The following is an 11917-nucleotide window of genomic DNA, read 5'->3' as shown; positions in this document are numbered from 1 at the left end:
CCTTCTGTCAGAGGAGGCCCCTGTGTGGAGTACGGGCCACAGCGCTGCGGGGGACCCTGGAGGCCATGCCCCTGGGGCCTCCTGGGAGGTGACAGGCCCTGCAGGCAGATCTCCCAGTGGGCGTGTGCGTGTGCACACGTGGCCTATGTCCGTGTCTGAGCACAGGACCAGAGGGCCGGCGGGGCAGAGCCACAGTGATGGGGAGAGGGAGGCCGCCTTTCCACTGGTCCCGGGCGCAGGGCTGACCTTGGGCGTAGCTGGAAGGCCCCAGCGGGTGTCAGTGTGGCAGGAGGTCCCCAGAGCAGGAGCCGGGACTCAGCCCCTGGCAGCAGGGGCCGGGGAAGCCGTGGGGGCACAGCGTGGCATGTACTTCCACGGCCAGGGCACAGGACAGACAGGGGCGTGGGTCAGGGTGGTCCCCAGGGCCTGGGGGGCTCAGGGCTCTGAGGAGCCTGGGGGGGGTTGAAGCAAGAGACTGGCCAGACGTAGGGAGGATGCTGCTGCGTGGGGCGTGAGCTCAGAGGCAGTGCTGGCTTGGTGGGCACAGGAGGAGGAGGGATTGGGGTAGAACAGATAGGCCTGCGCTAGGTGGCCGAAGGTGGGGACAGGAAGAGATGCTGACCGAGGTGAGGCACCAGAGCACTTTGGTAGGCACTCAGACACATCCAGCGGGCGGGGGCCCCAAGTGGAGTCAAGGGAGGACCTAGAGGGGCTGGGGGCCCCCAAGTGGAGCCCAGAGGTGCTGGGGGCCCCCCAAGTGGAGTCCAGGGGTGTCTAGAGGAGCTAGGGGGCCCCCAAGTGGAGTCCAGGGGAGTCTAGAGGAGCTAGGGGGCCCCCAAGTGGAGTCCAGGGGAGTCTAGAGGAGCTAGGGGGCCCCAAGTGGAGTCCAGGGGAGTCTAGAGGAGCTAGGGGGGCCCCAAGTGGAGTCCTAGAGGAGCTAGGGGGCCCCCCAAGTGGAGTCCAGGGGTGTCTAGAGGAGCTAGGGGGGCCCCAAGTGGAGTCCAGGGGTGTCTAGAGGAGCTAGGGGGGCCCCAAGTGGAGTCCAGGGGGTCTGGAGGGGTTGGGGGGCCCCAAGTGGAGTCCAGGAGGGTCTAGAGGAGCTAGGGGGGCCCCAAGTGGAGTCCAGGGGGTCTGGAGGGGTTGGGGGGCCCCAAGTGGAGTCCAGGGGAGTCTAGAGGAGCTAGGGGGCCCCCAAGTGGAGTCCAGGGGAGTCTAGAGGAGCTAGGGGGCCCCCAAGTGGAGTCCAGGGGTGTCTAGAGGAGCTAGGGGGGCCCCAAGTGGAGTCCAGGGGGTCTGGAGGGGTTGGGGGGCCCCAAGTGGAGTCCAGGAGGGTCTAGAGGAGCTGGGGGCCCCCCAAGTGGAGTCCAGGAGGAGAGGAGGGGCCTCAGAGGGGAAGGGAGAGGGCATGGGAGGTCAGGGAGAGGTTTTCAGAGGAGCCGGTGCTGGGGGTACTGAGGACTCCAAGGTGACCTTTGGTGACGTGGGGTGAGGTGCGGAGGAAGCCGTGGCAGAGAGGACCCTGCGTCCATGGGAGGGAGGGATTTGGGGTCTGAGACTGGAAGCCGCGGTCTGAGAGGCTGCAGCCCCCAGGAGGAAGTTCCTGCCCATGGACCATCCTGAAAAGCGGGTGTGACCCTGGGGGAGTGATGGGGGGGAAGGGAAGGTGCCCCCTCTGGGACACAGTCATGGGGACAATCACAGTCCTGGCACCTGCGGGGTCAAGGCCTGGCTGCAGCTGGGGGTGCAGTTGGCACCACCGGAGGAGCGAGAGACCACCCTGCGCCAGCCCCTCCGGCCTGAGCCCCGCCGCCAGCGCCCCTGCCTGGCTCTGGAGTGCGGGTGTCGGGTTCCCCTCGGACCAGGGTGCACCCCTGGCCCTTCAAGCCTGGATGCCGGCTCAGCAGCCTGGCTCTGAAGTTTGTGTGGAGCCTTTAGGCATGTGGGGGTGGGGAGCCCAGCAGCGAGCCCTGAGCTGGGGGCGGGCAGAGGCTGCAGAAGATGTGACCCGGCAGGTGAGCCCTGGGCACTGAGGCCCCTACGCCTGGCAACCCCAGGAGAAGTGCCTCAGGCCGATGGGCACAGATGGGTGGGCGTGGTCAGGATGCCACCCTGGATGTCCCCGTGCTGCCAGCCGGCTCGCCCCAGGCCTGAGGTCCTGACTCCTCTCTCCAGCTGGGGCCTGCCAGGCCTGGCCTCACTCATACTCCCAGCCCAGAGCCTGGGCCCGGGCGAAGGTGCCCTGCAGGGCGCAGGACAGTGGTGGCTTGGGGCACGTGGCCCCTGCTCCAGGCACCCTTTTGGCCACCAGAGATGCTGTTTGTGGGGACACCCTCTTTTCCTAGGCCTGAAACTGAGTGGCACGGGGCGTCCTGGAGGTCCAGTGTCCCTACCCAGACCTGGCCTGCCCACCTGCAGGGACCCAGCCTCCTCCTGCAGAGTCCTGGGGCCCAGCTTAGGGGTGGGCTGCCTGGCAGGCCGGGGGCTCGGGACACTTATCAAGCTGGGACAGGCACAGGTCGGCCGGTGTCCTGCCTCTGTGTGGGGGAGGCGGGAAGGGTCCCGGGAACGGGCACTCCCTGCCCTTTCTGCTGGACCCTCACTCCCTGTGTGTGCACACGCGTGTGGAGCTTGGGGCTTCCTGAGCCTGGAGGTCGCAGGAAGTGCCACCCTGTGACCCTGTGTGACCCTTGTCAGTGAAGGGCTCACAGGGTCTGTTCTGTGAGGTACTCAAGGTCCTCAGCCCAAGGCAGAGACCTCACTGCCCCCGGCAGCGCCTGGGGGTGGTGAGGAGCGAGGTAGGGGGTTGGCAGCCTGGTCCCCCCCCGACCGTGGGCTGAGCTAGTGGGATGGCGGAGACCTCGTCAGCCCAAAGCCTGTGGGTCCCAGGTGCGTCCAGCTGGACCCTGGCGGCAGGGGGACCCGGCACCATCCTCGGGGACTGGCTGCAATGACCTTGGGTGCCTCAGCCTCCCTCTTATTGTCCCCTGAACAAAGTGCTGCCACTCAGTGAGGGCCACCAACATGTCATCTGCATATGACCCTGACTGGGCTAGGCTCCACCCCACCCTGTGACCGCCCCGTCTGGACTGTTGCTCCTCCAGCCCCTGGCCCTGTCCACACCCCCTGCAGGCCTGGGCAGGCGGGGCCAAATCCCGGAGCAGAGCCCGCCTTGGGGGTCAAGGACCCCTGCCCTGTGCACCCGCTCAGCCCTGGGCCCCTAGCATGGCGGGCGGGGCTGGCACTGGTTGCCCAGTGCTGGGGGCTGACATGCTGATGTTGGTGCCTGGGAGGGGCTGTCCCTGGGAGGGGCTGCTGAGACCCCTTGGGTTCCCCCTTGTTCCAGGGTTGGGGAGAAAAGCACATCTCTGGGTCATTCCGTCCTGTGTGGTCAGAGCCAACCTGGCTGGGTTCTTCTGGGACTGGGAGTGGCGGGGCCTGGAGCTGGGGCTGGCAGAAGGACGGCCAGGTCCCCGCAGGGAGATGGGAAGGTGTGTCCAGGGCGCAGGAATTCCAACCCAGCACCCTCCCCCGTCTCGGTCTCCCTCATCAGGGCGCAGGCGTGTCTGGGCCCCTGTGTCGTACGTGTAGGTGTGTGGACGAGCCATTCCTGTGTCCCCCAATCCACACTCCCACCACGGGGAAGTCCCTTCTGCACCTGGAGCGCCACAGCCACAGCCACAGCCCCGCAGAGAGCACGACCAGCCAGTGGCCCGTCTGGGTTCAGGCTGACCTCGTGGGTCACCCCGGCTGACTGGCGCCCGTCGGGACGGCAGGGACCCAGCCCAGTCTGCCCCTCACGCCCACATCCCCAGCCCTCCCGCCTGCCCCGCCATGGCACCAGGGCGGAGCTGCGCCACTGTCCTCCACGGAGCTGGGCAGAGGGACCCTGGGTCCCCCAGACGAGGGGCCGGGCCTTCCCGAACCCGGCTCCTACCAGAGCAGCACCAGGGACCGGGGTGGGGACTGGAGAGAACCTGTAGCCTTCCTCCCACCTCCCTGCCCCACCGCAGGGTGCGAAGCCTGCCTCAGCCTGGCATTGCCCCGGTGGGGGGGGGGTGGTGAGCTGCCACAACCCTGGGGGTTCCACCCCACAGACGGGGGCGTGTACAGGAGTAGGGCTGGAAGTATGACTGAGGACAGGCCCTGCACTCCCCTCCGTGGCTCCGATGCCACGTCTCCACTCTCTGTCCCCACACTCTGGGCACTGCCCATCGGGGGCGGGGGCCTCTGAGTGCAGGATGGGGCTCAGCAGAGGGGGCAGCCGGGTGGGGTCCCCTCCTGGGTTCCAATCCCCTCCCCTCCACGGCACCTCACACAGACACCCTTTTCCCGGTGCCTGGCCTGCTCCCCGAGACTGGCCCTGGAGGTCACCCTGTGGCAGCTCCTCCTCCGGGGAGTGTCCCCTGGCAGTCTTGCCACTGGCCGCTCAGCAGGAATCGCCCCCGGGTGACCCCCCTACGGGGGGCTCCGGGCACCAAGCCCAAAATATGCCCAGGAAGTTTGTCGCTGGCGCGGCCCGTCCTGTCCCGCAGGGAGGAGCGTTGCTCACTGCTGGTGGCCCCAGAGGTCGTCTGATCTCTGGGCCTCTCTGAACCAGCACATGGACTGCGGGAGCCGTGGAGGTCGGAGCAGAGCCTGCCTCGTGGGGCTCACATCCAGCGGTGAGGACACGTGACAAACACGACCGCGTGCCCCAGGCTGCCCGTTGCTGGCGCTGCTCACGGAAGCAGGGCGCGGTGACCCGGTGCAGCTGGCCGGGGGGCCTCTCGGGAGGTGCAGGTGCCCCACAGGCTGGGGCGATGGGACCTGCCCCTCCTCCCAGGAGCTGTGGGTCTTAGGGTTGGGGTGCAGAGTTGTGCGCAGCCCTGAGGGTGCTTTCTGGGGACCCTGGCTGCGGTGGCTGGGCTGCGGGGTCAGGGTGCTGCAGAATGGAGCCCTGGCCAGGGCGGTGGTGGAGACGCTTGGCTCTGGGCACATTTGCAATAGGACGAGGGGTGCAGATGGGTCAGTGCCAGGCAGGGAGTGGGGGCAGTGCCCAGCGCCCCCGCATGTGAGGAGACAAGATGAGAGAACAGGGGCTGGGACGTTGCACGATTTGTGAGTTTTAAAAATGCTAAGAAAGAGACGCTGTTGTCTGTCCGGACGGAGCCGCAGCGGGTTGTCTGTCCGGACGGAGCCGCAGCGGACGGAGGCAGCCCCGGAGAAGGGCCAGGGCAGGGCAGGCCGCAGCCCCAGCTGGGCCGGCGATGTTGCGGGGGCTGGGGGGGACGGGGAAGCTTTGGCTCCATCCTCCGGGATGAGGCACTATGGAGGCCTGGAACAGAGAGATGTGATTTCCATTCTAGAGAGATCACGATGGCTGCCCTGGGGGAGGGCAGGACTGTCCTGGTCCCCACTCTGTCTCTTGGGTCACAGGAGTCCCCACCCCACCGTGGCACAGGTTATGACTCCACTAACAGCCGCCGCGCTGGTTGGGGCGTCCTGGGCTGTGTGGGGTCCCGCCTCTCCCCCGCAGGACCCTGGGTGTCCTCTGTGGCCAGACGCGATACTTTAGAACAAGACGTCCAGGTGTCCCGCAGCCCCTCCTACGGAGATCAGTTACAGTGCCACCCTGGGCGTCACCTGGAAGGGGCAGACGGTTAGGGGAGACATTCCTTCTTCACTCGCCCTGCTCATTCATTCATTCATGCTTCTCTTCCTTCTGTTCTCCATGCCGGAAGGAACCGGCAGTTGGCCCCATTCCCTTTCAGAATGACCCAGAGGAGGAGCCCGGCCATGGAGTGGGCAATGAGTACATCGCCATACAGGGCTGTCTGCAGGCCACGTGGCTGCCTTTTGTGCCACGGTGCACCAGAGGACCCGTGTCACCGTCATGACCACCACGGAGGTGGAGCGAGGCCGGGTAGGAGCGAGGTGCTGGCTGTCCAGGGCTTCTCCTCCAGCCAGTCCAGGAAATGGCCCTTCCTGACTGGGAGAGGAGCCTGTGAGACACTGGGGGGAGCGGGGAGGGTCCCGAGAGCCCCCGTGGAGGCACGTGCAGGCCTGTGTCCCTGCAGGGCGCAGGGCAAGGGCGGGCTGTCTGCCTGCGAGGCCGACGCAGGTGCTGCCCCCGGAACAGGCGCTTCTGGCACTGGCCAGAGCTACACCGCTGCCGAGTGTCTGGCTGCGAGGACGAGCACAGAGTGGCTGGGGCCGTCTCCGCCGTCGCCCGTCCTCCCGCCGCTCGGCGCGGCCACCCCGGCACTCCACGCGGCGCACCCGCCGAGCCCGCCGTGTCAGGGCCTGTCGCTCCCGAGCGCCGCCAGCCCCGCGGTGGCGCCGGCCCGACCAGGACCCCCCGGAGCCGGCCACGGAGCTGCGCAGCCGGGCGGCGGGGACGAGCCGAGCCCAGGGCTCTGGGCGGGGCCTCCGGCGAGGGCGGGGCCCGGGCGGGACCGCAGGCGCAGCGGGGGCGGGGCCTATGCTGGCACACGCCAGGTGCGGCGGGGGCGGGGCCTATGCTGACGCGCGTCAGGTGCGGCGGGGGCGGGGCCGGGCTGCTGGGCGGGCATGGGTGAGGGCGGGGCCTGGGCCTCGACCCCGAACCGCCACAAACCGCCTGGGTCGTCCAAACAGCGCCGGCACCAGCGGACGCACGGGCACGGTCATCGTGATCGTGGCGTGGTGGGCGAGCCGTGCCGGCCCCGCCCCTGCCTGGAGGCCCCGCCCTCCCCGACTGCCCTCGCCCCTCCCTGGCGGCCCCGCCCTCTACTGGCCCCTCCCCTCCTTGGCGGCCCCGCCCTCACCAGCCCCGCGACGCCGGCCCCGCCTTGAGCGCGCGCGTCCCCAGGGCTGGACGGCGACGTCGACGTCCGGAAGACGGTCCAGCTGGTGCGGCGGCAGCGCTCGGGCACGGCGGACCGAGGCGCAGTCCGCGTCCGTGCTCCTGGAGCTGCAGCGGCGCATGCAGGGCGAGCAGCCGCGCCTGCGCGAGCAGGTGGGGGCGGGGCTTTGCGGGGGGCGTCACCAGGGTGACCTGCGGCTCCTCCCCCCGGGCACGCAGCGGGAGGAGCGCGGGTACTTGGACGTGGGCGCAGCGTCCCGCGACCCCCGCCGCCGCCCTGGGCCGCGCTGCCCCCGGCGCTCGGGCGTGAGTTGAGCGCCGGGGCGGGGCCGGGCGGGAGCCCCCGGGGTCCAGGGCGCGGCGGCGGGCGGGGGAGGGGCTTGTGCCCGGGCCGGGAGGGTGCTGGGGTCGGCCCCTCGGCCTCCGGCTCCGGCAGCGGGGCTCCCAGGTGAGGGTGGAGGAGGGGCAGGCAGGGCTGTAACTGGTCCCCTGGGGTGGGGGTGGGAGCCTCTGTGTGTGCAGGCGCAGCCACCCCGTGTCGGCCTGTGCGAGTGGCCAGGGACACCAGGGGTCAGTCTGCGCCTGGCCTCACTGCGGCGCCAGCGCCTATCCTCCTGCACTGGGTGGGCTGGGGTTCGGCCGGCGGCTGGCCGTCATGGTCACAGGGTGGACTCCTGCTTGTCGAGTAGGGCGTGGGTGACATGCCCGTGACTGCCTGCACACTGCCACACGTGCCTAGTCCAGCGGAGCCGAGGGTGTGGCCCACACGTGCATGACCAAATGTGTGATGTCACTGGCCTGTGGTCTGCGGTAGCACCCGGGTCATGGAAAGGCATGTGGCCATGTGGCTTTTCAGTAAAGTGCCCTGTCCTCAGTTCCGTGTCTTTGTTGGGGGCTCGGGCATGGGTGCGTGCGGGTCCCCCCAGCTGGACCCTGCTTCTCCAGGGTCTCCCTGAGCCCCCTCCCCACCCTAGCCAGAGGCCCAGCTGGTTGGACCAGGAAGTACCTGGGCCCTAGGGTCAGGGGTGAGGAGGCCGGGCTCTCCTGGCCGTGCCCGCCTGGTACTGCAGGATTCCTGGCTGAAGGCAGGTCGGGTGGGGCCGCCTCACCCGCCAGGCTGGGCTGGCAGGTCTGCAGGGGCCTGTGTCTGCACATCTCCAGGCCACGCGTGGTGGGTATCTCTGCACCTGTGGGCCACTAGGCTTGGTGCCCTCAGGGCCCGTGGCTGCTGCGGCTCTCTGTCCAGGGCTCCTGGGGGGCCGGGGGGCCAGGACTCCTTGGGGGTGTGGCCCACGGTGTCCACAGTAGGGGATGGGGAGGAGAAGGGCCCCCCAGCAGGGCTCTGGGCCTGGTCCAGGTCCCCCCCTGCTGCCGGCCCTGCCCCAGATGCTCTGGAGCCGTGGGCCCCGTCCCTGTGGCAGCCAGGCGTCTGACCCAGTGGGGTATCCTCGGGTTGAGGCTGGGGACAGGGCGGGGACCTGGAACCAAATGTGGACACAAATAATTTATTTAAAAACGTACAACTCACAAAAGTCGGAGGGGCGGCTGGGAAGTTTCTGCATGGGGTGGGGGCAGGCGGTGTGGGGGAGATGCCCAGCCTCCACTCTGCCCCCGACCCTGTCAGAGGGCCACATGACCCCGCCTACGAGAGGGGGTTCTGAGGGGCTCGTGGCGAAATGTTGAGTGCAGGAAGACGGCCAGTCCCTCCTTGGTAAGGGGCCACCCTCGCGGTGACTCGCAGTGTGTGAGGAGGGCCGGCCGCGTGGCTCTGGGGCCTGTTCATCCCACTGGACGGGCCGCAGGGAGGGCAGGCTGGATGGCGTGCAGGTCCTGGGGGGGCCGATGGGGTCCCCCGAGATGATGGTGCTCTTTGGGGGATGACCTCCAGTGGCTGCTGCGCCCTGAGCCTGGTCAGTGGGGGACGCGCGTGCACCCTAGTTGTCCGTCAGAGGCCCGAGGGAGAAGGCGGCCGGGGCGCTGGCGGTGGCCGTGGGGCGCGGGGGCAGGCAGTGCAGGCTCCCGGTCTTGAGTGCGCACTGCACGGGCCAGAGCACCACGCAGAAGAGCAGCAGCAGCAGGGCCGACACCAGTGCCACCCGCCGCCAGTCCCCACAGCGCGCCCAGCAGCGGGCCAGGCGGCCCCGACGGGGCACGGGCTCTGGGGCCGGTATGGGTGTGGCGGTCTCGGCGGGCTTGCGTAGGCCCACGTCCACACATACGAAGCCGGGCGCCTGGCCCGGGCGTGGCGGGCAGGGGCTGGCAGCACAGCTTGGTGCCGTCCAGCCACACGGGCTCCTCGCGCTGCAGGTGCGCCGGCATCCGGGCCTGCAGCTGGCGGCTGGTGCGCAGTGCGGGGGCCCCGGCGGGCGGCACAGCCGTGGGCTTCCTGCAGAATGGGCAGGGCACGGCCTCACCACCAGGGTGGCCCGCTGGCTGGGCGGCCACCAGCCGGGCCAGGCACTCCAGGCAGAAGACGTGGGTGCAGGCGAGCTCCTTGGGCGTCTTGAAGATGTTGTCGTAGCCCGAGAAGCAGATGGAGCATTCCAGCGGGGAGGCCACCTTCTCCGAGCCAGGGGTGCCAGGGGACCTGGGCACTGAGGCTGTGGAGCTGCTCCGGCGAGGGGGTGGCACGGCCGTGTGCCACACCTGCTGGCCGGATGACATGGCTCTGAGCTGGTGGGACAGACACCTCTGTGAGAGACCGTGGGCCGCCCTTTCTCTTGCGAGGTCTATTCTCCCTCTCCTCCTCCCGTGCCCAGCGCCAGCCCCAGAGATCCCAGAGCAGGGCTCTGTCCCCCTGTGGGCACCCTCCAGAAAGGTCCACCCTGGCCCCGGGGGCCCTGCACCCCCAAGGTGCAATCCCAGCTGCCTCCACCCCCGTTACGCGGCTGTGCCAGGGGAGCGTCCGTGGTGCACAGACGTGTGCACAGGGTGTCCTGCCGACTTGCCCCGACTGGCTTTTCTGCCTGGGCAGAAATCAGGGGTGATGACAACGGCCCCCGTCATGGGAGGCTCACGACAGCCAGTGTGGAAAGTGCAGCTCAGAGGGGGGGTCACCCAGGCCAGTGGCCAGCAGGACCCGGGCCCCCTACAGTGCAGCTCTCGGGGGGCCTGTGGCTCTGGGTCAGGTGGCCCGGGTGGGGCTGGGGACCTGGGTTTGGCTGGTGCAGGCCCCGGATGCAGGCGGCTGTGCCAGGGTGGGGGCGGGATCTCTGGGGCTGGGGGCTGGGCTGAGCCTCGGGGCTGCAGGAAGACAGGGAGGGCCGTGGCCAACGGAGGAAGGGTTTCTTCCAGCCACAGCCTGTGTGGCCAACGCGTCTGCCACCGCTGCGGGTCTGGTGGCTGTGGCAGGGGGCGGGGCCTGCACGAGCCCCAGCCATGCCCTCTCAACCCCCGCCCAGGCTGTGAGATGCCTGGGCATGCAGGGTCTCTTCTCTCTGACCCACTCCCACTTCCGGGAGGGGGCCCTGGAGACCCTGCTCTGTCTCCTGGGTGTGCCCCAGGTTGGTGCCAGCGGACCAGGACCGGCTCTGTCTCCTGACCCTCCCTGGCCCGGACTCCATCCCAGGGAGCCACAGGTTGTGTCTGGCCCTGGTGACTCGGTCACGGGGGTCCTGCCTGGAGGAGCGTGGGCAAGGGGTGTCCTGTCTTTCATTGTCTCGGTGAGCTCCAAGACCCCAGCCACGGGACCCCACGGAGCCCAGGAGGCGGCCCCAGAAGTGCCCCTCACACTGCCTAGCCCGGACGCCGGCCCCGAGACCAGGCCCAGACAGGTGGGTTGGAGTGACTCAAGTGCGGCCGAATCGTCGCTGTGACTGAGTCACGGCGACATCGTCATGATGTCACAAGTGCCCCAGTCACCCGGCATGTGATATCATGACATCCTGGGGATGGCAGTGGCCTCGGGCCAGGAACCGGCCTTGGCAGGGTGGGGGACTGTCCTCCCCCGAACTGTGCACTCGACAGAACCGGTTCCTGGGCACCGGGCCCCACCCTCCACCACCGGGCCCCACCCCGAGCCTCACCCCGAGCCTGCACAGGTGAGCGGTGAGCACAGGCTGAGCTGCTCCTACCTGGTGGCCGGGGGTCAGCGGGTCCTGGGCATGGTCCCCTTGGCGGGCCCCCGTTGGGCTCCGAGGCTCTGGGTTTCCGGGCTCCAGCAGGGTCTGCTCCCTCCCCTCCAGGCCCGGCCTGCCCTCTGCCTGGCAGGTCTCTCTCCCTGGGGTGGCTGCCAGCAGCTGTCCCGGTGGCGCCGGTCTCTGCTGTATCCCGGCGGGCGAGGCCGACGGAATGCTGTGCTCTTCCAGGTGCGGAGGCCTCTGAGGCAGGTGTGAGCTGGCAGTGGGGCCCCAGCAGGTGTATTTATACCCTCCAGGTCAGGCTGGCCGGGGGTGTGGCCTGGGGCCCCCGGGGATTGGCCGGCTCTCCTCTCCCTGGCAGGGAGCCGGTGAGGGTCAGAGCCGGGTGGGGCTGGGCAGTGCCGGCCCCCGTCAGCCTCCAGGAGCGGGTCTGCTCAGGTCTCTGCAGGCCCCTGGGCTCCTGGGTGGGCCTTCCGGTGAGCCCTTCCCCTGAGCCTCAGAGTAGCCAGTGGCCCCGACTGTCCCCAAACACCCCGCTCTGTGCTCGAGGGCCTGGTGTCGCCCGAGCTGCTCCCCACCCCACCCTGAAGTGTCTCTGCCACCGGGCAGCACAGTGGGCCTCAGTGCAAGAGCAGGTCAGGCTGGGGGGCACAGCCCGTCCGCCGTGGTGGGTGTGGGCCTGGGCCCAGGATGTGGGTTGTCACACACAGTGAGGCGGGGGTGGGGCCTGTCCTGGTGGGAGCGGTGGGCCAGCCCCCCCCCAGGCTGGCCTCAGGCAGCAGCGGCCTGGGACCCCAGAGCCCTCCTCTGGGTGTCATTCCCGGGCACCCTGGCGCCAAGGCCGGACTCTCACGGAGGCTGTGGGGTGGGGCCATGGCCACGGTGGGGGGGGGGGGAGACTGAGACTCCTCAGCCAGTGCCGTGGGGGTCTCAGGGAGGGGTCTGGGTGGGAATCCAGACGGTAGGGGGTCCGTAGGGGGGACTCTGTGGGGGTGGGGATCCGTGGGGAGACTCT

The 11917-nt window shown here is 69.3% G+C and overlaps 1 protein-coding gene across 1 annotated transcript; it reads right to left on the bottom strand.

Moving 5' to 3' along the window:
* Positions 1-8314: 8314 nt before the first annotated feature.
* RNF223 (ring finger protein 223) lies at positions 8315-11768 on the bottom strand. Its single transcript, XM_045548809.1, is given in 3 exon segments — positions 8315-9063; positions 9065-9496; positions 10897-11768. Coding segments are annotated over 2 exon segments (729 nt in total). The 5' UTR covers positions 9488-9496; positions 10897-11768; the 3' UTR covers positions 8315-8757.
* Positions 11769-11917: the final 149 nt, after the last annotated feature.

This window comes from Lemur catta, chromosome 3 (genome assembly GCF_020740605.2).
Source record: "Lemur catta isolate mLemCat1 chromosome 3, mLemCat1.pri, whole genome shotgun sequence".
Lineage (NCBI taxonomy): Eukaryota > Metazoa > Chordata > Mammalia > Primates > Lemuridae > Lemur > Lemur catta.
This window is presented reverse-complemented; position numbering and strand designations above follow the sequence as displayed.